At 38.5% G+C, this 24641-nt stretch overlaps 1 protein-coding gene across 4 annotated transcripts in view; it reads left to right on the forward strand.

The window, feature by feature from the left end:
• Window positions 1-1875: 1875 nt before the first annotated feature.
• pard3bb (par-3 family cell polarity regulator beta b) overlaps window positions 1876-24641 on the forward strand; it is a 235392-nt gene continuing 212626 nt past the window's right edge. For all 4 annotated transcript variants that reach the window (XM_069662799.1, XM_069662800.1, XM_069662801.1 and 1 more), the window contains exons 1-2: window positions 1876-2207; window positions 16207-16308. In XM_069662799.1, the coding sequence (XP_069518900.1) occupies window positions 2088-2207; window positions 16207-16308 (222 nt within the window). In that variant the 5' untranslated portion in view covers window positions 1876-2087. The remainder of the gene's footprint in view (window positions 2208-16206; window positions 16309-24641) is intronic.

Here is a 24641-nt window from a genome sequence, read left to right on the forward strand (position 1 = left end):
TAAACACTAATTTATTATCTGTACTGATAAAAGGACATGGTCACAAATATATACCCTTCAATGATAACTATATTGTTACACAATGGATGTAAAATATTTCACTTTTTACAGTATAAAGACTAATGTCCAATGTGAAAGTATTTATTTTGATTGGATGACTGGAGTAGCTAACAACTATTATGTTATTACATATTATTGATCAATATTTGATCCAAAAAACCTGAAAAGTTGTGGGGTTTCTCCATATCTATCATATCTGTTTACAGTTGTCTCTGTGACTGGGTGAATTATTACCTATTGCAGCTTAAAGCTGTTCAAAATTTTGATTATTTAAACTGCCTACATTTTGCCTGGTCATACACAGACTTTACAAATAACAAGAATGATTGCTGTTTTCGATTACCAGAAAGCCACTGCAAGCAGCTAAATGGAATTAAGCCACCACTAATTTTATTATGTAACTTGCAAGTGACCTACCTAAATGTCAGAATATATTCTGTGGAAAGGTTTAATGTGCTACTATTTTTTAAAATAAGTACTTTAACTTTTGGTTATAGGCTTACATTGATTATAAAAATGGTTAGGCCTACACTTCTACTTTAAAGCTCCTCCAATCAGTATTTTCCTTAACAATAGTTAAAATGGTAAACATAGAAAAACAGTGCAATGTTAAAGATTCTTCAAATTTAAAAACCCAGAGAGAATTAAATATGACTCTGCTGTTGTCCTCGTGTCTACAGAGGGATTAAGCATATATTTGCTCTGTGTTTGAGAGTCTTAAAAAGAGCTATAAACCAGAGCAGTAAATATTACATTCATAAGGTGGCCAGAAACAGAACTAAATTAATGTTAATGTTCCCTTGTTACATAACTTTGTTAAAGGTGAAATACATTCATGTTGTTCTTCCATGAGTTGTGCAATACCTTCCTTCTCTTTCATCCTCGCATTAACGGAGTACTTCCCCTTTAAGAAAGTGACAGTAACAAGCGGTGGAGGAGCTGGTCAGGAACTGGCCAGGAGCGGACTAAAAGGCAGTGAAGGAATCCTAAAACTTTTCCAACAGTGCTGTGGTCTATTTCACTTCGGCTTTGGCATGCGCTCGAAAGTGAAAATAACGGCTTCGATGCCTTACAGTGTGTGTCGGTGATGAAGTCAAAGCTACTCACCGCCTGGAAGAAGGAAACTTGCGAGAGGAAAAACTTCTGGAATGATGCCTGTGCGACTGCATCCCTCCCTCCAAAGTTCAGCTAAGGTGGCTAACGTTAGCTCGCGTAGAAAAGAGCCTGCAAACTGATGTGAAAGTTTGGCTGAACTTCTGTTTGTATGTTAAAACTAGAACTAACAGTTCACCTGGTGTTAGTTGAGAAGGGCTTGAGGATATCTAATACCACAGCGAACGGACAGCTCTCATCCTTGTTATCGTTGCCAGGCCAGGTTACAGTATCAAGCTAATCATTTTTTAGCCAAGTGAAGCTAGCTGGCAGACCGCTAACCTCTGTGAAGTCAAGTTAACAAGAATTAACATTAGTAAGCTTTAAGTAAGGAATGACATGACACACAATTCTCGTGAACCAGCTTACAATCAACTCCATAATGGAGGGACTGTTGTACCTTTAACGTTTCTGGAAACTGAACACTGCTATTCATGGAACAACTGAAGAGTATCAATACTTATGGGATGCTACGTGTGATGAAGAAATGAGCCTCTGAACCATCACATGAGAAAGTAACATCGCAGCCGGATGTACTTACTCGTGTTATCATCATTACCTTATTGTCACCTTGGCCGTTAAAGTCAGTAGGAATGACATGGGCAGGCAATAAACACACTTTGTTGTCTTGGTAAGGGGCTTTTTTGACCCTGGACCACTTTGACAAACTGTGTGACTTATGCAAAGTGAGTTTCAGTTTCTGACAACAAGCCATTCACAAGTTCTTCCACTTATTTTTTCACCTTTTCTCCTCGGCCACATCTCTGAGACTGTCTTTGGGATCTTCGACAGTTTTGAGTTTTCCTGCATCATTTACCCCACTGTTCATAACCCACATCCAGAGGGCCTGCATCTTGGATGAAGCAGAGAGTACTATGATGAAGGTGACGGTGACATTTGGGCAGACAGGTGTGGTAGTGCCCTGCAAGGAGGGGTGGACTGTGAGGGACCTTATCCAGCAAGCCACGCAGCGATACAGAAAACTCCTGGAACAGGTACCGCTCATTACTTTGAAATTAATTTCCTTTTTACTAATAGCATTAACAATTAGCCTCTCTGGAGAATATGTTCTGAAATTTAACTGTGTTTTGGTATAGCTGTGCCTAATTTAGTAAACAATATGATGAAGGATGCACCATGTGAAATGCCTCAAAGAAGTTTTTCATTAAACGCCAACAATATTTGAATAAGACAGTGACTGGGTACTGCTTGAAATGTATTTGGTTCCAAAACAATAACTGAATAGTATGAATGCCTACAGTTTTTGATGCTTGCTGTCAAAAAAGGACTACAATTTCAAAGTAAAACTAACATTCTGGCACTTATAATGCAGTAATGATGGATGTTTTTTCATGTGGGTGCAGGTCATTTGCCTGAGTGGCAATCATTTAGTTCAAGAATAACTAATTATTGAAACAAAATACCCCACTGTGCTTATGAACATGAACAAAAGCTTGAAGAAATGCAATTTTAACTCCTTTTCAGTCTATTTGACCTTTAGGCCATCAGCTAGTGACATTATTCAATGCCAGGAGCAGTTTTGTAATAATGTGTAAAGATTTTATGAACTCCTGAAAGAGAGAAGAGGCGAGATAACTTTTTATGAAACAGCACTTTCATAACATTTGAGGTTTTCCCTGAAGTCATAAAAGAATAATCGAAAGCTCTGTCATTTTTATATCATGAAAGGGCCATATGATTTTCACATTCCCAAAGTCTTGGGAAATTAGACAGAGCCATGGAGGTCCAGTTCTCCATAATTGCAGTATAAAAAATTAAAAGAATATCTGATATGAATTACGAAAGTCTAGACAGGAGCAGGCATTAGTCGTTTCCACTTTAGTTGTGAGTGTAAAATGCAAATGACTCCCTCTTATGATTCCTTTATGACTGCTGTTGATTCCCTGTGCTGCTCTCAGGGCAGGAACCCTGTGACCCCTATCAGACGACCAAATCTTCTCAGTGCCTCGCTTCATATTGGCTCCATTATTCAAAGAGCACACCAGTCATATAGATAGATGGCTTCAGGTGTGATTGAAGGGGAGATGTAGAAGCTGTGTGTGTCTGTGTGTGTTTGTGTTTTTGTGAGATAGACACCAAGAGAGCACTTGGAGATGCACTTATCTTTTCTACCCTCTTCTTTTTCTTGCCCTCTTTACCTTTTTGTTTGCCTCTTAATCTTCTTTCATCTATCTTATATCAGCCTTCTCCACTCAAGGCTCCTTCTGTTTTGTCCCCATCATCCTATTTATCAATTCTTTTTTCTTACAAGTACCTTGGCTCTTTACCTTTCACATAGCGGGAACCCTCACTTCCTTTTAATTTGAGCTCTTCTTCCTCCGTGAGCACTTCCTCCTTCTGCTTCTGTTCTTCTTTATTAAATAACTCTGTTCCGCCTAGAAGTAGACATGACTAGTTTAAAGACTTAAAACTACCAGGGTTTAAGTAGGAGAAATGAATACTGTTTTACCTTCTTTACACATTCAAACAATTAATCTAAAATTAGAATCTTCTTTTGCTTGTTTTTTTTTTAAAAAGGACAAAATCGTTAAAAACGGTGTCTAATCTTTAAGCTTCTGGTTGTGAATTTCCATTGGCAGGTGTTGACTGGCATCTGAGGTCATGCCTTTTCAAAGCATACATTTATGTATGTTGTACCAGCTTTGAAAAAAAAAATGCATTCCATTTAGGTGAGCTAGTTCCAGGTCCTGATAGTGTGCGTGCGTAAGGGCTAGGGATGTCATCATTTCAATTCTGAATCAAAAATAGAACCAAATCAAGCTTTTTTGATCAATTAAGTTAAAAGCAGAAATGGCATTTCTCCCAGATGTCCCCACCCCTGACTGCTTGCACTTCAATTAAGAAACAGTTAAGATTATACGATACGATATGATACACTTTATTGTCCCCTTGAGGAAATTTATCTTGGACTCCAATGCTGCGCACACCTTGCTCCCATTACAGTAGGATCACTAAATTAAAAACACTAAAAACCAACACAATCCACATGTAAACAAGAGTACATGCCTGTGAAAAGACCACAAATATTTATTGCACATAACCCATATTGCACAGATCCACATAAAAGAAAGTCAGAAATAAGAGAAAAAGATAAAAATATAAGAATACTGGAATAAAAATATAAAAATATAGGAACACCATGATGCTATTGCACAATCCACAATCCATCTAACCTCAGGAAGCATTTAGAATTGTGATCGACGTGGGCAAAAATTCGTTTTTAAAATGGTTTAGTTTGAATTTTGGGGACTCTGCATCGTCTGCCAGATGGTGAAAGTTCATATTCAGAGTGGAGGATGTGAGACGGGTCAGACAGAACTCTCTGGGCCTGCCTGAGCACTCATATGTTGACTGCAGGGAGGGATTTTCAGTCCTCCCAATAACTTTAATGGCAGTCTGCACACAGTGATGGAGACACAGTGGCACTTCTACATTCATTTTTGGGGCCCTGCATAGAGATTATAGGCCAGCACCAAAGGAAGAAAAAACAGTATGCTACAGTGATGCCACTAGCTCTTACTTTTTGTTCGCATTATCTTTTCAGCTCCTGCACACTCAGTGTTATTTCCAACAATATACAAAAGAGAGGGTTTTTAGCAACTGTTAGCTCTGTGTCCTCTATGGGTACAGTTGTGGTGGTCACAAACAATTTAGGTCCATTTATGACTAAAGAGACCTATAGTTGCATACCGTGCTAGAGTAATAGATTGGACATAGCAATACTAAACAAGTAACAATTTTATCTCCAGAATAGGTTAACTGCTTTGAATTAAGTGTTATATAACACTTTTTTTTAATGGTATAACACATTAGATATATCATATTACCTATACTGACATCATAAGTCCAATAAAAAAATTCAGTCCCCCTGGATAACAATATTGTAGTGAGTGCTGTCTGCAAAGATATTCACTCCACTTTTGTTATTATACAGTTTACTCCAACTGATACAGTATCCAAGTCAAAACAAACACCAAGGAGAAATGTACCTACTTAACAAAAACTAATTAGAATTTGACTTTAAAATGCAAAAGCTAAAAACACACCATGTTGCTGTGAAGTTTATCTCAGGTCTAATACAAGAGCAGCAACATTTTTAATGTTAATAATGTTCACTGAGAGACAAAGTGATTGCTCCAGGTGTTTTTCTCTGTGGCTGCAATGTGTAATGATGCATCTCCCTGCTGTATTGATTACGTGTCTGAGTGTTTAAATACTTTGTTTCCTGTATGAGTGAATGCATTGCCTTGTTAAGCATATGCAAACTGTAGACTCTACTAAACGACCTATAATGCATTGTCTGAAGTGCATGGCACAAGTGCATTTAGAGCATGTCCACCTAAACTTCTGCAGGTTGAAAGGCCAATAATTTAGGCACCAAGGAAGGCGCAGGGGGCAAAGGGGTTGTAATTAGTCACTTAATTAACCACATAAATTAAACCAGTCTGACTGTCCTTTCTCCTTTACTTAAAAATCCAGATGTGGCTGTACCAGGTACACCTCTAGGAGCAGCAGGAACAATACACATTGTAAATGAGTTGTGAACCCGTTTATTTAGATGCATCTTACAATCATAGGAATTTGCCCTTTAAACAGCAGGAAAATACTGTGCCAATTGCATTCTTCTGCGTATAGATAGATAGCAATGTGCCAAAACATGACCCTGACCAGGGTGTGACAACTACATTTGCTAAACAAGTAGACGTGACAGTTGTGCTACACGGTGCACAGCTTTGCATTGGATAAAAGATAGAGCCCTGATAGGGTGGTTAGTCCAGCTCTGCTAAAGTATTTCTTCTTTCCCTTCTCTTCCTCCTCTGTTTTCTTTGTCTCTTCCTACTCCCTTTCTCACCTTTGTCAGCACTTTGCAACCTCCCTTTGTTAATTCTGTTTTTACTTCTCCTTCCGCTGTCATTCTTCCTACTTTTAGCTGGTGCTGGCCTCTTTCTCTTCTCCTTGTTTGTTGTTTGACATTTAAAATGTTATTTTTTGGGTTCACCTTTTTCATATTCCCCTTTCTCCCCCTTTGACAGCTTCTTCTGAACTTCTTTTTCCTTCCCCCTTCGTTCCTCCTCTCTTGGATGGAGAATAGGCAAACTCCTTAATTGCTTCACCTCATCCTGTCTTCTTCCTTTGTATTTGTTTCTCGCAGTATTTTTCTCTCACTCTTCTCATCAGTCCATCATTTCCCTGCAACACTAATCTGTTGTAGCTGTGTAATTACGGCTGTTAATGTGTCCCAGGATTAGAAAACCAGGATATGTGTGTGTTGTGGAGCAGTCCAGTCCCTAATCCTCCCTCCCAGTGCTCGGCAAATCATGTTTTTAAATTGTCACAGAGACGGCTTGCTTTCTGTCTGTCTCGCTCTCTCTTCCCCTCCTCCTTATCGCGTTCTTCCTTCTCAGCAAGTATGCTGCATGTATTAAAAACAGTTTTTTTTAATCTTGTGTGTTCCTGCACGTATCCACTGTAGCTAACTGACACTGGCAGTCCCATTTATGAGCTGCTTTGTTAGGAGTTCCCATCGTGGTACTTAAGAGGAACTAACATTTGAATAGGCATTGAAGATTTGTTTAGGTGAGGTGAGCTTTGAGGTTTAGTCTAACATTGAATTTTTTGTGCGTGTCAGCTGCTTTGAATTTTGAACTTCGATCACAGCGTAATATTTACAGTTTGAATACCTGTTTGTGGTTCCCAGTGTGGAACCAAAAAGGAAGTAGTTATATATTATATATATATATATATTATTGCTTTTTGTTTAAAGGCTCTTCTAATACTAGACTTCTGATGGTTAATCATACACTTCAGGAGACTATTTCCGAGTCAGTTCATTTTTAACATTTTGCACATTCCCTGGTCAATATACTGCACATTCCTGCACAAACTGTACAACGCTTGATTACATTCTAGAAATAGATATAGTGTATTGTTAAGGGGAGGTGTCTTCACAGATCACTCCCTAACACCACTTTCTGCGTCACCGTCTGACGTCACAAACGCGCCGGAAGCATGGTTAGTAAACATTCAGTCGCAGAAGTTGCCGACGGGGGATAGCATTGCGCCGGAAAGGGAGCAGAGATTAGCGTAACGTTTGTGTTACCATCAATGCCGCTGTGGTCTACTGCAGAATAATTTGAACCGGGTCTGAATGCCGATTGTAACCTTTCCCACTAAGCAAAAAAGCAGCTCGCCTCACTCATTATGAGGGAACTAAGTACAGAATGATGTGTCAATATTTGTTATAAAAGGGAGCAAAACAGCCTGCTAGCAGCAATAATAACGAGGGTTTAACTTTTGATAAATGAATAAGGGGGTAAAGTAGAAATTGAGCAAGCGGAAAAGGAGACTGTAGGTAGCAGTATTGGAAAATAAACAAAACAATAATGCACAAGGGTCTTTTAAAGACAAAGCATGAAGGGTATAAATAATTTTTTGAAGAAATAAGAACATAGATGACAAATGTAAAAGGGAGCTAGGTACAGCAGTGCGAAGAGGAAACATGGCCACGGAAAGAGGGAGGAGGCAGGAAGGCAGAGGTTGTTTTTTATGGGGAGTTGTCAGGAAGTTATCAGCTTGTTGACAGACTTCTTAATTACCTTTGGCCAAACAGAGAAGTGCGTGATTGTGTGTTTAAGGATGCCTGTCTATGTGGTTTCAGGTTCAGTCTGCTGTAGTCTTTAAGCATTTCAAACAATTAAATCAACATACAAGTGTTTATATATTTTGAGGTAAATGTGTATAGGATTTTACACGTATATTATTAGACTATACTTAGTGTCTATATTTAACAGTATGTTAGTCCGAAAAGTGCAGTGTGTGGTCCAAATATGACTACATTTGTGGGAACAAAGTTTAAAGCTACTTGCTTTTGTAATCTTGTTATGTACTGTATGTACACATGTGAATGCTTACATTTACTCACATGGATTGTAAGGTGGATGTGTATGAAAGGGTTCCTTCCTCTGTGGGTGTGTTGTGTAGTTTCATTAGCCAGGGCAGGAATTCTGATGAGGCGTGGCCAAAACAGCTGATAAAACTCTAAAAGAGCTTGGCCCTGTGCCAGAGCACAGGCAATTATTACAGAGAGGGAGGGAGAGGAAGGGAGGAGACACGTGCCGCCTTTGCTGCAGTCAAATCATAATAATGTGTTCATCCAATGCTGACACTTATTGTATTGTAATATGGTAGACCATTAAAAATTTGTAGTAAGGATCTAAATTTGAATCATGAGGCTACATAGAATAGAATAGGTAAACCTTTATTGATCCACAACGGGGAAATTTCAGTGTTGCACCGCAGCAAATAGGAAAGAGAAGAAGCACACAGTGCACACAGTGCACAATAAATATTAAATACTAGAAAATGCAATACAGTGCACATAGTGCACTAAATGGTTGACTTGGAAGTGCACATTGCAAGTATTATTGCACGAGTATTGTGTTTTTTTTAGTTTTTTTAAAATGTAACATTCCTTAATGGGATGAGCAAAAAATCACCTTGAGCACAACTTGTGTGGTATGCATATGAATATGGATGTTGTATGTATTCCTAAGTGACCTGTAAGCGTGATAATTTCTGTTGAGATGCTGATACAACCTAGCTTAAAAAATGTGCACTTTCCCTTTAAATATGGAAAGCTAAAATACTAGCATGGTGTGTGGGGATTGGTTGGTTACCATGGCATTTCCATCAGCAATTCCTTGCATTGCATTTCACAAAAGACAGGCACAGTCGCTGTGGGGTCATAAGATAGGTCAAGGGACAATTTTACTCAGATTACGTTATTTTTCCACTCAAATCAGTGGTGCTTAAGTACTCATGATCACTACGAAATACCAGCAGTATTTTTATCTGTGGTATGAATTACCAGCTTGCTGAATTGCACTGATTCCAGACCTCTTACTTTTGACTGAGGACCAACATTTAGAAATGTTTTTTTTATTTTTTAGCTGAATTTATTTGAGGTGAGCTGCTGCATGAACAGCAGAAGCACAGAAACTGTTTTGTAGTGTTCCCAGGTTTACTTCTTTGCACAGTTTCGATCTGTCATGAGATCTACTTTTTTTGGAGATATATTGTCCAAGAAAAAAAATAGGATTAACAACATGAATGTCAATTTAATTACAAACAAAGTCCACACACTGGCCTTTTCACGTTAATGGGCTCTCCTCTTAAGCTATCACAATATAACAATTGATTATTCACTTTGGCTAAATTAAACATGCTACATGCATATTGTTTAAGGGACAGATGTGCACTGAAATATATCATTTTTTCTGGCTACCTGCAGGGCTTTTGGTACAATTTTGTTCTAGAGTGTGTGAGTCAGAGGAAAACGAAGATGGTGAGCTTTTGATTGCAAGCTAGAGTCATTTTCTGCTAACCGCCGGTTATACTTTAAAAATAAAAAAGATATGGACACTTAATGGCCAATTTCTCTGTAAAAGCTCTCTGTAACACCACGCACCAAATAAAAAGACTGGACTGTTTTTGCATTTGTAGAGTGATCTCAATCGTGAATATGCAGCACTAATCTTTAAAAAAAAAAAATAATTAAAATTAAAATTTTTACATTTGGATATTAAACAAACTGATATGTTTGCTATTGTCACTTAAAATGTCAGGGGAAGTTCATAGTTGAAGTGGTCCTGTTCATTTGACAGGCCTTGCACCGCTTCTGGTTGTTCCAACAGCTAACATACCAAACTCTTGTGTCAACTGCCAGAGTAGAAAGGCTTACTGTTTACAGATAAAGAAGGGGGAGAGGTGGGGTTTTAACACACACCTATCAACATTGAATAATCTACATGGTGTTTTAACTCTGGTGGAATTTTACTATAATATTTTCTAGATCATGTCCTGAAAGTCAAGTATCTAAAATTGTCCAATATTATCTATAACAGCTTCAGGCAAGACACTGTATTAAGTGTTAATCTCCCTCATTTTGAGATAAGATCAGTGTGTTTACAACTCTTATCTTTAGTCCTTATATCTGAGTGTCCCTCTAGGTTTTTCAACTGGCAGACTTTGAGGCTCACGGTTTCTGGAGTTCAAAAAAACCATGTAAGACATTATCCATGCACTCCCCCTGAATATCAGATTAGATCAGTGTGTTCACAGCTGTTATCTCTCTACCTCTCCATCTCTTGTCTTCTTCGCTGTCTGGCTCCCCCACTGTAACGAGAGATCAAAGAGGGTTGTTGACCTAAAAACAAGCAGGTCTTGTATTTTCCCTCTGTTCTTCTGTAAATACAGAGAGAACATTTGTTTTTCCAATGTGCAAGGATGCAAACAACCTGGTTTTCTGCGAATACCTTTTTTTCCCATCAGTTTGGGTGATGGGTGAATCCCCTTTAGAACTCCTGTAAAGTACTTCTGTTGGGCTCATACCAGTGAATATTCGCAGTCACAATTATTTGAACTTTTGTATTTGTCATTTAAGAGAAAGGGATTGTAATCCATTTGTTGTTTGGGACTATTTAAAAAGCATAGGTATTATTTAAACTCCTTAATGCATTTTTAGGCTATGGGCTCCATGGGGCTCAGTGAGTTCCCTTAACCAATGCACCTGTAGTCTCTGCATATATTTCAAATAATCATTCATGCCAACATGTTGGACGCTTGTGTGCAGTGTCGGATAAAATAGGCAGTGGAATTAGCTTGCTAATAATGGTAAATGATGAAACATAAGGAAATACAGCTCCGGAAAAAAAATAGACCACTCCAATTTTTGCTTAAATCAGCATCTCTCTCTTCATGTCATGGCCAGCCCAATCCAGATCTGAACCCCATTGAAAACCTCCTGAATGTGATCAAGAGGAAGACGGATGGTCACAAGCCGACAAGGCCAACAAGGTCAACAAGGCCGAGCAGCTTAACGTCACCCAACAGCAATGTGAAAGACTGGTGGAGAGCATGCCAAGACACATGAATTCCGTATTTATAAACCTGGTTATTCCACCAGATATTGATTTGTGAACTCTTCCTCAGTTAAAACATTAGTATTCTGTTATTTAAAAAAGGTATATATTTTTGGCATCTCTTTATCTTTATCAGTTGTCATTTTCTGCAAGTAAAAGACCTAAATAACAATATTTTATTTAAAAGTAGGGTGAAATGTTTTATACAATAAAACAAAAGTTAATTTTCACAAACACAAAGCTACTGCATAAATAGTAGCATAGAACCATATTTTTGCAGTGGTCAAATGTTTTCCGCAGCTTTAACAGATTAACAGATTCAAAGTGTAATTCGTTTTTGGCATACCTTCCTATTGCTATCATCATTGATTAGACTACAACAGCAATGTAAATGTCAAAACCCCATGCAGTCTGACACCGATTTCTAACTGATGTCAAAGTGATACCAACAAGTGAGCGAACATCAGATAGTTTTACTTTGTCTTAATGTGGACATCCTAACCTGCTTGTTTGAAATACCAATCGCTTTGGCTCCACTTCTGCAAAGCTTCGTACTCTGATACAACATATACAAAGGGGGACATGACAAGCAACTCCAAAAAACAACCTCATCACTTGTTATATCTAGACCATTTTTTGCGTGCTGTCTGCATCAATCCCCCTGCAGCCTGTATGTTCGTAATCACTGCAATAGAGAAGTCAAATCCCACTGTTTCTCTTTGCTATTCCTCTATCCCTTACTCTCTGCTCCCTACTCCTTCTTGCTCACCATTCCCCTTCCCTTCCCTGTGCTGTCATATCTAAATAAAACTAAGAGGAACATTGACACAGATATCCCAGTACCACTACTTTAACAGATAAATAGAATAAGCAAATATTGAAGTCCTGTTTGAAAAAGGTTTATATTAACATTAAATAGAGTAAAGTTAACACCTTTGAGTTTGTGATTGCATGACATCACATGTGAGAGATTTTTATCAATTGACTAATTGTAACGGCACTAATGAAATAGCATCGCAAAGAACAGAAGAAATGGAAAAACAAAAAGAAGAGATTTACTACTAAGATTTACTACAGCCCATATAAGACACAGTGCTATAGATAACAACACAGAGTGGACAAACTGCCTCGAGGTCCCAGATCCCCAAGGTCCCCTAAAGCTCCCTGTTTATGGTGTGTCAGTAAGCCTGTTGTAATTTGATGAATTGTTAATGTTTGTGGGACCAAGCACCTCTAAAGCACAATAATAACTGAAATGAAAACAGCAGTCTATAGTCTGCTGTGTGAACTGAACTGCAGGTCAGCAGGGGTCGACGTGGCCCCACAGGAGTTTGTTGTAGGCATGATGACCAGAGTGGGCTGGAATGTAATATTTGACTTAGGGATGCACCGATACCAGTATCGGGTATCGTACGGTAGCGGAGCTTAAGTACTTGTACTCGTAAAACTACAGCGAGTACCGCGACCAAATACCACTTTACTGCTTGACGTTAGCCTCCTGTTAGTTAAGTAGGTAGCGGGAAAAGGAGCAATGGCACTTTTCAGAAAAGGCTTAGTCCTCACAGACAGCACTAACATATACACTCACGGTCAAGCTAAAGCTAACAGAGTGTAACATAAACATTAAGACAAACTAACTTTCATATTAATGGACGCACATGATAAAAAGTGTCACTGATGTCTCGTAGTAGGCGCAGTAAACAAGCCCGGGCATGTCTCCCTCACTGCCATGTTTCAGGGGGGATGCGCTGTGTAATGCTGCGTTCAGGTGCGCTCAGAAATGGGAGTGCTCATCACGTGACCTTTTTTACACTATATGTAATATGATGTGTTATACTGAAATCAACTGAATGTGTTAACTGGGTGTGTTTAAATGTCAGCAACAGTTGCAGTTGCATCATTCTTTTTATTTACTGTGTTACAGTCAGAAAGTGAGGAACATCTGATGAAAATGAAACATGCAAGTCATTATGAGAACTGTAAAAATATTATTAGGTACTCATATCTGTACTCGGTAAAAAAGTGGTATCGGTGCATCCCTAAGTTGACTGTAAGCCAGCCAATGAAAATTCCCTCTGAATGCTTCTTTGTAGTCCTGTTATCTATTTAAAATGTAACATATGGTAGAGTTTATCATGTGTCAAGACATAGTTAGTACATTTGCTTGAGCTGTGCTTCACTGTTTATGTGGGGATAATGGGTTGAGGATTTGCCATGAGACCAGTTTATATAAAATTTTAAAATATTGGAACACATTCTGAAGCCTGAGCCCATATAAACACCGGTCTCTGTAAAAGGCTATGAGCTAAACCAAGTGCAGAGAAGATAGGAAATGATTTACATGTCACTTTGGCACTGAAATTTTCCAAGTAATCATAAAAACATTCACATCCCAGAGTTAATATGCCCCAAACCCTGACTGATGGTGCTCAAGGAAGATAAACACTGTGCAAAAGACAAAATAAAACAATGTAAACACAGCGTTTGAACGGCTCTCTCATACATCTGGCCCGGGTGTCAGCCAAGTCGGTGTTACAATAGATGAAGTCATACAATGAATTCCATCAGGGAGGGAGGAAAAGGGAGTCTTGTGCAACAATGATGGTTAGTTTTGTGACATAATGGAAAACACATTTCTATAAAGAACTATTTGACCCTGGACAAATTAAACTCAAGATAAATGCCTTACTTTACATATCAGCATGTGCCAGGCGACAGTGAAAAAAGACTAGAATCAAGATCAAACAACATATGTTTTCCTGCACATAAACATGTGAAGCATATCTCTGTTCACTTTTCAATGAAGTACTTTCTAATTGAAGTATGATAAATAGCTGTCTTTGTCGTAGGTGTGTCATCGAGATCGCAGCACCTGCTACTTACTACAAGCCTGACTACAGTCAATGCATTTTTAAATGTTTTTCTTTAAAATTCTGCTTTATGTTTTATTAAAACCCACATGGAAAAGTTGGAGGTTTAAATTAGAAACATTAAACAGTAACCTTAACACAACGTTACTTTTGAAAATAAAAACTTTTATAAGTATCGAACTGAAAAAATATCCAAACCACTCCCCGAAAAACACACAACGTGCCTTTGCCATTTCACATGAGACCTAGCAGCGAAGGCGTAAAGCCACCCTCAGTGTTGCAAAAGCGAAACGTACGCGAGGTGTAAACAAACAGCTGTCCTCCCCTGCCGGCTCCGCTGTTCACACAAACGCCGTTTCACACAAACGCCGTTTCACTTCTGTTTGGCCTCTGAGAGAGTGTTGGGGAGCGTTTACTGTGTTTTCCATAGGTTTACAAACTGAAGGACCTTCCAACTACTGTACCTTATTTTGGTTATTAGCGGTTTGTTGATTTGTACTCAAAGCAGATAGAGAAAACAAGATAAAATCCTTGCGGATTTTATGTATAAAAATGTATTCTCAATCTCCATCAGTAGTTTGTTTGATAGAAATGGCCCAAAAAGGTTTTGTTGTTTTTACCTGGCATTTTCATAAAAACAGGTGAGCAGCGTGTGGGTAAGGTTTGCTTTTAATGACTTAGCATGTCTAAATATTCAAAACCAACAAGGCACCAAAAGAGATTGGCACCAACAAGATGCACGTATAAGCTATTGATAAACAATGACAAAAGTTCACCTACAATAAAACAGCAGTCACATGACAATGATTGCATTTACAGGAGAGAGATTACTAGAGAATGTCTCTCTGTTTACCTGAAGGGTATGTCTTTCTTTCCTTTGCAAACAAAGGAGAAGTATAGGGAGAAGAATTATCCTCTAATAAATAGCTGATCGAATCTTTGGGACAGACAAAAAAATCAAATAAATGCTAAAACAGGTCACCAAATATACTTTGGTGACAACAAATATGCCTGGGAACCACATCCAAGTAAAGTCTAGGTGTGGGAAACTGAAGTAAGAAGTTAATTTATGGAAAAGAGTTCTGCAGCAGAGCCAAGTTTAGTGAAGAAACTGGTATCGACTTTTTAGACTCACACTGATATCCAGGGACACAGCACACCTTGCTCCACCTTTCCCTCCTCCTGATGGGAGTTTTTGAAAAGCACTGACAAGCACCTGACCCTGGAAGAGTGATTTAATGGAGCAGCACCCTGTAACGTTTTGAGTCATACCTTTCCTCAGGCTGTTTGTGCATTTATACGTGTGGGTGTGCCTGCACGCTGATGTGTGTGTTGTCTCAATATGTTGTTCAACAACCAGCTCTATGTAGTCAGCTGTCCAGTGCGGTGTCGATGTCATTAATCACAGACCCAACACAGCGGAGAAAGGGAGCTAGGAGGAGGAGAGAAAGGACCGGCCTGGAGTTGTAATCTGTACAAGACATCTAGGGAAGGCGAGGAAGATGTAAGGAGGAAAGGAACAAAGAAGAGGGCAGGAACTGGAGGAGTGAGGAGAGAAACAAAGGGCAGTATTTAAGAAAGGAGCAGAGGAAAGGAGTTGGTGGCCTTTTGGTGTGAACATGAAAAGTTATTGTTTTATATGCTTAGTGTTCATATAATGTTTAACTGTAAAAAAACAAAACACAAAGAAAATGTAAATACAATCTACCTGTACCTCTAAAATCCGGAATATAAATTGCACCGTAATATAAGACGCAGTCAGTTTTTGGGGGTATCCCAGAGGGAAAAGGCTTTCTGTAGCTATTTGTTAATTGAATCGTGTGTACAAGTTAGAATTACAATTTATTTTAATTTAAAACACATTCAAAACGTGCACAAATTACAGCCTACCATATGTTTTCGCCATGTTGAGTTTGCAATCCTGCTAGCTACTGGCGAGGTAACTAGCGGTAGCTGGCAGCCTACGGTAATCTTGATTGTTGTGAGGGTGGCGGCTGCAATGATAATCATGATGGTGCATTTCCATGACGAAGCGTTAGCAACAATCAAGTTAGTTTTACATGCTTAAAACAGCAAGGAAAGCAGCAGCTGCAGCATATTGTAAATAGGAGATGTTGTAGCAACTTGGACCCGAAAACAGCTTAATGTGAAGATGTGACATAAGTTTGTTTGGATCTCTTTAGGAAGGAGATTTCCTTGTTCGGACCCACCATGTTGAATACTGTGACGGGGGGATTCTGGACCCTGATGATATTCTGAGTGACCTGGTGGAAGACAAGGACAAGGTAAGACCCCCCCCCCCAAGCAAGAATGTTATGTTTTTTTGTTTGCTCTCTGCTAGAGTGATTAAAAGGATTGGTGAGATAGTTTTACGTCATTTAATTTCACTTCTATAACTATAAAAACACAAACACTGTGAACAAGGAATTCAGTGGTTATGTGACCTTACGGAGATCACAAACAGCCATGAAGCGAAACTAACACGTGACATTAGACTTTGAAACATTAAATTTCGATGGTTTGTTTTCTGAATGACCAACAGTAGGCAGAGAAATGCTTTACACTAACCAAAAATCCAGGTATTCCACAAAGAAGACAAACAAGTCCTGGGCGGCTTTTGTTTTCTGGACAGAGCTACAAAGTCATTCTGGTTAAGTCAACCAGCCCTTCAATCCTCTAGATATATCTCTTATATAATGCAGACAGCCCTTTTGATTTATGTCTAAAGATTAATCATATAACACTGTGTGTGCTCACAGGTGCAGTATGTGCTTGTATGACTATGAGGTATCTGTGCCTGTAGTTTGTGCGCGTCCGTGTGGATGTCTGTGTGCTCACGCTCTACAGTATTGAGCTGCATTGGCTATAAGCCACTCCCTTGGATAGAATATTGCCTTACAAGCAAAATTCAAAGGGAAAAGGTTTTAGCTTGCCTTTAGCATTATGCAGTGTCATTAGCAATTCACTTTTAGAGACTTTGCAAACTCAATCCATATATTCCCCGTTTTTCTTAGTTTTCCCCCGAGGAATGTGTCATTTTTCTTTTCCGCCCTTTGGAAAGTCTTTTTTTTTCATTCCATCTCTTAGGCTGCAGCATATTAGAATGTGAAAAATGCTCTATATTAAGCACTTTTTTACACCATGGCCTAGGACCTTACATGAATCTTGAACCTTCTTCTGGTTGCCCTGCACATTAAAACAGTATCAACATGTTTTAATTAGCCTGTGTCCTATGCCGAACTGAATTTTTCATTTAGGTCACAGCTTGAAAAAATTGAAGACCCCAAGGCCTAGAGAATACATATATTTCCATGTCCTCAGCTCATACTGTATGCCTTTAAGGGAGTATAAATACTGCAAGATTTGTAGGAGATTCTCTGAAGTAATTAGGTACAAAGTTGCATTAGTTGGCATTTTCTCTTAAGGCTGTGAGAACGTTTGGGAAGAACTTAGGTGATCTCTCACTCTAAACTAGATGCAAGCCGTTTGTTCATGTCAAAATAAGAGTTCTTATTAGGGCTTTTTTTTTTTTTGCTTCAAAACTTGGCTTTTAGATCGTTTGAAAAAAATTATTTTGTTGACATGAAAAATGTCTATAAACTTGCGTGATTAACATTGTCTTTGCCTCGACATGCTTCCAGAATGTGACTGATGAGAAGTATCTGCACAGTAGAGAAATAATATTCCCACATGACATTTAAAAAAAAAAAGCCATATTGTTTTCTCTGATGGATGAGGTTTCCTGGGTGTGGATGTATGTGTGTGTGTGTGTATATTATATACTTGTGTTGTGGTGGGTTGGGGCGGGGGCATGACACACTAAGCTACAGCCCAGGGGCCATATGACTTAGTGACATGTGAGCAGTGAGCAGTACCAGAGTCAGGAGACCAGCAACTGACCTTGGGCATTACTATATTGAGGGCCTGTTGCCATGGTTATATAGAGACGCAGAGAGAAGCATATACTGGTCCTGCTCGTGGCTCCCACAATGCAGAGGTCTGTACTTTGTTATTACAGTCATGAACTACATCATTGATGATGCAAAATGATGGTGATTTGTAAGAGTTCACTATTGAGTGTCTATTATAAAGAGAATAGCAAATGAGGGCTTGAGGGAATTACCTTGGATACTGCCAAAATGTAGGTTTTTAAGGGTTTCTAGGGGTGTCGGGCAACAAATTGGCACAAAGCCAGATGCCCCAGGTTTAAGAAGATAGTGATTTGTGCTGTTACTATGGAGATTAAGTGTACCAATCATATCAGCAAGGTAGCTTCAGTTGGCCACAGCCAAAGCTGTTCAAAGCTAAGCAGTGGCATTACTTTTCCTAGACAATTCTGTTCGCTCAACAATAAGTCAAAGCAATAACACTCGCACAGCCTGATGTAGTTTCTGTTGCTGTCCTGAAAGAGGAAAAAAGATTAAGAATTCATGTTCAGTTCTTGGTCAGAATGTAGGAACCTTATTGCTGGTTTAGACCTCTTAATATCGATCAATCAGTATCAAACAATTGGAGCATTAAGCTCTCTGTGCTGTTTGAGAGCTCCTCTTGTCCCCTTACTGCCCTGAATGTTTGTGCTGCATGCTTTACTGTTTTGTCTCAACTCTGCCCTGAAACGTCTCTCTCCACATTCATATAAAAAAGCTAGTATTGCCTTTTGTTAATATTCTTTGAATGCTATCAAGTGGCACTAAACATACCTTTACAGCAAAGAGACCAAATACAAAAGCACAATACTTCACAGACTACAAAATACACATTTCAACACTGGAATCAAATAAAGTGCCACACATTAATTCCCCAAAATACACATATGCTGCCTGAGACACAAACACACACAGATATAAACGGCACAGAATGATACCCAGCAGTACACACGTCTGAGCAGCAGAGATTGCATAGGAAATGAAACTGTGAAATATTCATTGGATTCTGAAGCGAGGCTCTTATAGTGTTACTGAGCTGAGATTAATAAATGGCTCATAATCCCATATGAGTGTTTTACTGTAGGCAGACTAACACTTTAGGTTTATTACCAGAAAAGAAACTGAGAGGATATCAAGGTCTGCTGACTACAGAGGTCAGAAATACAGTTTCCTAAATCAGTGGTAAATCAAGTAATGCGTTTGTGAGAGAGGGTCAGGTTTGAAACGAGTTTCCACCCAGAAAACAATGGTTAATGAGATTTGACAGTTCAAAAGATGAATCAGAAATGTTTTTGCTTTTGAGCTAAAACACCAAAAAGTTTACCCAGGGCCCTTTGATGTAGGCATAGTGCAAGTACTCTATTACATAAGATCACAGTGTAACTCTGCCACTTAAAGTGATAATCTCGAAGATCTCAGTTTCGTTCTCTTTGGCGGCACCTGTGGCGATAAATGGTAATTGTGGGAGCACACTTCCCAGATATCCAGACAGTGTTGCATGTGTGACGTCCACCGTTGGCTCCGGTTGTAACTCTTGATTTCCCTCGCTGACGGTCACTTTAGTCTTAGTTTTAGTCTTCAGACGAAAATGCTTATTAGTTTTAGTCACATTTTAGTTATTTTTACCCTTTATAGTTTTAGCCTTGTTTTAGTTGACAGAAACTCATAAAATTTTAGTCCAGTTTTAGTAAAAGAAAAGTCATATTTCACATTTAAGTCATTACCTTTAGTCTCTCTTAAGAAAATAAGACATTTATTTAAATTAAAATCTTCGAGATTATTACTTTAAGTTTGACAACATGTCTGAGGGCTTAGGAAATCTTGTTCAGTATAGCTGGAACCTTGTCATAACCACACTCACATCTCAAAGAATAAGATTTAGGTACATATATACCACCTGACAACAGGTGAAAAATAATGTGGGAAACTATGATATGTTTGAGTAAGTGGTGTACAAGACCACCAACCAAGGCCCCACCTTTTTTCTACATTACCCTAATGGCTCCCTTGCATGTTGTTTCTCAAGCCCACTCGCAGCTTTATGCCAAAGAAAATGAAAAGTAAGCAGGAAATGTGGATTCCCATCAGCATTTTCTATGTTGCTGGAAGTGTAATTCCTAATGTATTTTTCCATCTTGTAGGTATTGCAGAAACAGCCTTACAGAGACCAGTGTTTGTTTTAAAGGTTAGCCGGTAATAGAGAAAGAAGGAAAAACACTGTTGCCTTGTATGATATTGATGTTTGTTCTGGGACATGAATAACACATACTTTTGATCAAATGCGCACACACTCATGGACAAAAACATCTACACACAGCATGCATCCCTTTGCACACATCAGTGTTAAACACTCTTTTTCAAACATGCACACACATGATCACAGCAGGAATCCATTTACGGTACATTTCTCTTGTTTTCTCTGCAACACATTATGAGTTTGTTGGTATTCAGTATGTGCGTTTGCATGTTCCCATGAAGTAAGCCTAATATTATTGATCGTTGCTGAGCAGTGAACACAAACTATGAAATCGCTTTAGTTGAGCTTTGCCTTTTTGACACTTGAACACACACATACAAAAAATTACTTTTTTCCTTCTCTTCCAACTCTTGTGCTACTTTAAAGATTTATCTGCTAGTTAAAACTAAGTAATTACTATAGTTAAAGGTCACCACAAAACCAGAATCATTAACAAAGTAGCCAAATCTTTGATAATGAGGAAATTATTCAGAGCAGGTTCCCTGTTATCAGCAGGCCCTTCCCTTCCGTCTGTGCTCTCTAAATCTACAGTTCTCCATATCCATGATCATAAAAACTCTTCTGATCGGTGGTGCATAACACAAGCTGCTGCTGCTAACAGACGCAGCTCTGAAAAACTTGTTAATTCATTTCAGTTTCTCTGTCTAAGCACTGCCTTTGTCAGTTATAGAATGTACCCACATTTATGCTATATTTGTTAGACGTGATAGTTCTTGATACAAATTAATCAATTAAGGGCTTACAAAACGTTCATTTAGCAAATGTGAGTGAGAAATTATCATGTCAGGCTGCTGCACAATATATTTAGACGTACACATACACAATCATTTGACTGAGCTAATGTATGTGTTGCATCATTTACAGATTGATTGTTGTCATTACTGATTTAGTAAAATCGTAATAGCATCTACAATTTAGAGGGCAATATAATCTTTAGGCATTCATCATTGCAGATCATTTAAGTTTAATTTTTAATGAGATAATTAGCTGGTGGGCTAATAGCTCTGTTTGGTTGAAAACACATTTTTTAAGTTCCAAAACAGTTTTTTATGGAAAAGCATTTAGCCAATGCCTTTAATGTGTTGTATGCAAGTTTCTTGTCATATGTCTGCTTATGAATCAGCAAGTGACCTTAAAATTAAAAACCTCCTTTTGGTGAGTGAAAAGAAAAGGACTTTAAAGGGGCTATATGTAAGATTTTACACGTATTCAATGAAATATCATTTTTTATTGCCAATGTGTGAAGGGATAGTAGAAGAACTTAAAAATTGAAACCTTCCCGAACTTCCTCCTTTGCCTCTAACAGCCTGTGGGCTGATTTTTATGTAAAGCACTCGGGACGTTTTTTCCCATAACGAGAGGATGCGCTAGCGAGTACCTCTGCCTAGAGCTCATTCTCCGCACACTACAGTCAACTGGAGACGGATAATGTTCACAATACCAACACAAAGTACACACAAGAATAAAAAAACACAAAAAGTTTTATCTAGTGAAACCCGTCTGGCCAGACAGGAATGTGACCGACGTCAGGGTTAAAACTAGAGTCATTATCGGTAGGGCATGCGAATCATGGAGAGACCTTCGATTGCTTTTGGGGATCAAAACAGACCCACAACTGGATTTCTTGCTACGCGTTGTAAGCTTGTTGTTAACTCTGTAATAAGTAAAACTTATTGTTGTAATAGAAACAAAACCTGCGTGCAGTGTTTTTTCTCTAACTGGGTGCAGCGTTTTTTCTCTTACAGCAAAAACTCTTCATCCCAGCTCTCTCCAGCCGCCCTGCCCTGCCTGGCTAATGTTAGCTAATGCTTGTGATGATTTGCTGGTTCGCTGACGTAATTTGCCATTTGGTTACGGAGCACAATGCCGGAGTCAAGCAGTGTATTTATGTTAGAACTAGTTGGCTAACCTTAGCATGCTTGCTAATGTTATGACTACCAAAATACTAGCTGAGTGTGTATGTCAGTTATCTAGCTTGACAAATAACTTCGTCAGCTAACATGACAAACGGTGTTGATTTTGGATGAACAGTATATTTACAAATTCAATAAATGAAATGCATAAAAGACGTACTGTGTTGTGGTAAAAAAGTGACCTGATGAGTAAGTGTACACTTAAGATGTAGGTCCTAGAGAAGAATAGTTGGGCAGAATGAGTACTTGGAAGAAATGATGGATGGAGAAATGGAGATGGGCTAAGGAAAACACAAGACAAAAAAGGACAGTTAGAAGTGCTAGAATGACTTTTTGTACTAAAAGAAAAAGTAAAAGCACCTAAAGTAGACAAAGTTACGATATGATATGATATTATACAAAGGGCTTGCACTGTATGACCATCATTTCCCCAATTCAACCTAGATTCTCAGATCTGGTTTTCCCTAAATGTGTAGGAAATTGCAAAGTATAGTGGAGATCTTTAATTACCTTTATCCATCTGTCTTGGTCTCCCTCTCTTGTTCATATCTTTTTCTCTCCACTCTCTCTTTTTCTAGTTTCCTTGTCCATGTCTTTTCTTTCCCCCTCTTACCAGCTTACTGTAGCTCTGTCATTTCATAGAGGTAAACACAAACCAGGCAAAATGAGGTAATTGTGACCCTGTTACAATATGCATAATACTCCTCTACAGCTTCCATCCTAAATGAAATAGGTTAAGGCTGGGCTGTGGAAAAACAGTAACATAGTGTGAGGATCTTTAGCTTCATTCTCTGTAAAATCTCTCTCTTACACGCAAACACACACATACACACAGATGCACACAAAGCTGCATTAAAGCATTGATTAGTAGGATGATGCAGTTGTAACGTGATTATTTATAGCTGCTTATTCTGGCACGACAAGATAATGAAGACAATAGACACCAGACAGACAGACAGGCTGTATTGGATTGGATTCATGTGATGTTTATGTTAAATATTTTTGTTGATAATATGGTTTTTACAGCATTTTGTGTGTGTGTGTGTGTGTGTGTGTGTCGCTAGTTAACATGTCGACATTAATTGAACCATGACCCAGATGGAAACAATGAGACTTAAAAGGGATTTTAAAAAAGCAGTCAGACATGCAGCAGTTTGTGTGGGTGGCCTTTGACAAAGTCCACATTTAATTGTGATATTTTAATCCCAGGCAATTTAACAAACACCTGATACTTAGACCAAGCAGCCGGAAATCCAACAAATCCAATTGTTCAACTTGAACCTGTGTTAATAAATTGTACTTATTTATTTGTTGCCTTGCCAGTATCAATTAGTCCTGCTGGTATTTCATTTTTTTTTTCTGCACTCTAGAGATGGAGCAACATTTAATACATTTTATGTAATTTATTTAATATGTATTTATAATATGTATATTTTCCATTTCAATTCACAAGCACGAAAATAATCATATTATTGTTTGATGTTTGCATTTTAAGGGTAGTTTAATTTTAATGCATTTAAGTGGGCTCTGGCAGTATTTATGTTATATGGATGGTTAGATGGAAGCTTTGCCTAATAAACCAAATAATTGGCATTGAAGTTTCACCATTAGTCTGCAGTCTGCCCTCTGTGCCCTTCTTTGTGCATGTTTTCATAAACCACTGAGGGTTTATCCCTCACCGGATTTCTGTGTCTGAATGGCTGCTCTGTTATCTCTGGTTCCTGGGGTGGTCTGAGCTTGACCCTGGACTCGATTCACCTAATGGAAACCTTTTTCTATTCAAGAAGTGAATGTTTTGTTGATATTTTCCTTTGCCTGCACCTTTACTTTGCTATGATTATAGATAATAGGTTAGATATCTTAATGCATGAAATAACATGTCAATCAATTGCAGTTTTCAGTCTGTCTGGTAATGACACTTGTGTATGCCAGACGATATTGTATCTGACCCTTGGCCTGAATATAAAATAAGTCAAACACATCAGCTTTTCTTTAAAATTTCCCAGCCTTGTTTGTCTTAGAGTTTCTTTGTCCAAAGTAAATTTCTATAAAATGTTCATTTCACTGGTCGTTCTCAGATGACAAAAGACACTGACTAAACTTAATCTTTTTTTCTTTGAAAGAGTCAAGTCTTCTTGTTATTCCAGCTTTTCTTAATCATATTTATCAACAGATCTTTCAGGGCAACTGAGTTCAGACATATTTTTCTTTTAAAGTGTGAAGTCAGCTTGCAAAGGTTAAGTGAATGAACAGAAAGGACAAACAAACACACTCATGTTTCTCACACAGGCCCACACACACGCAGCAATATGTAGCCACCTTTGCCCCCTCAGCCCACAATAAGAAGTGGCCAGCTGGTGAGAATAATATTGACCTTCCACTAAAGAAAGCAGTGCTGCTTATTGCTCTCACATGTTGCACTAGTTTTCTTTTACCGGGTATCTTGGTGTGTAGGTGTGTGTGTGGGGGCGAAGTGTGCATGTGCACATACTAGAGTATAAGGAGAGGTGGGATACATGTTT

This window comes from Semicossyphus pulcher, unplaced genomic scaffold (assembly GCF_022749685.1).
Source record: "Semicossyphus pulcher isolate SPU_LCO1_2020_fin unplaced genomic scaffold, fSemPul1.0.p SCAF_15, whole genome shotgun sequence".
In the NCBI taxonomy this organism is placed as follows: Eukaryota; Metazoa; Chordata; class Actinopteri; order Labriformes; family Labridae; genus Semicossyphus; species Semicossyphus pulcher.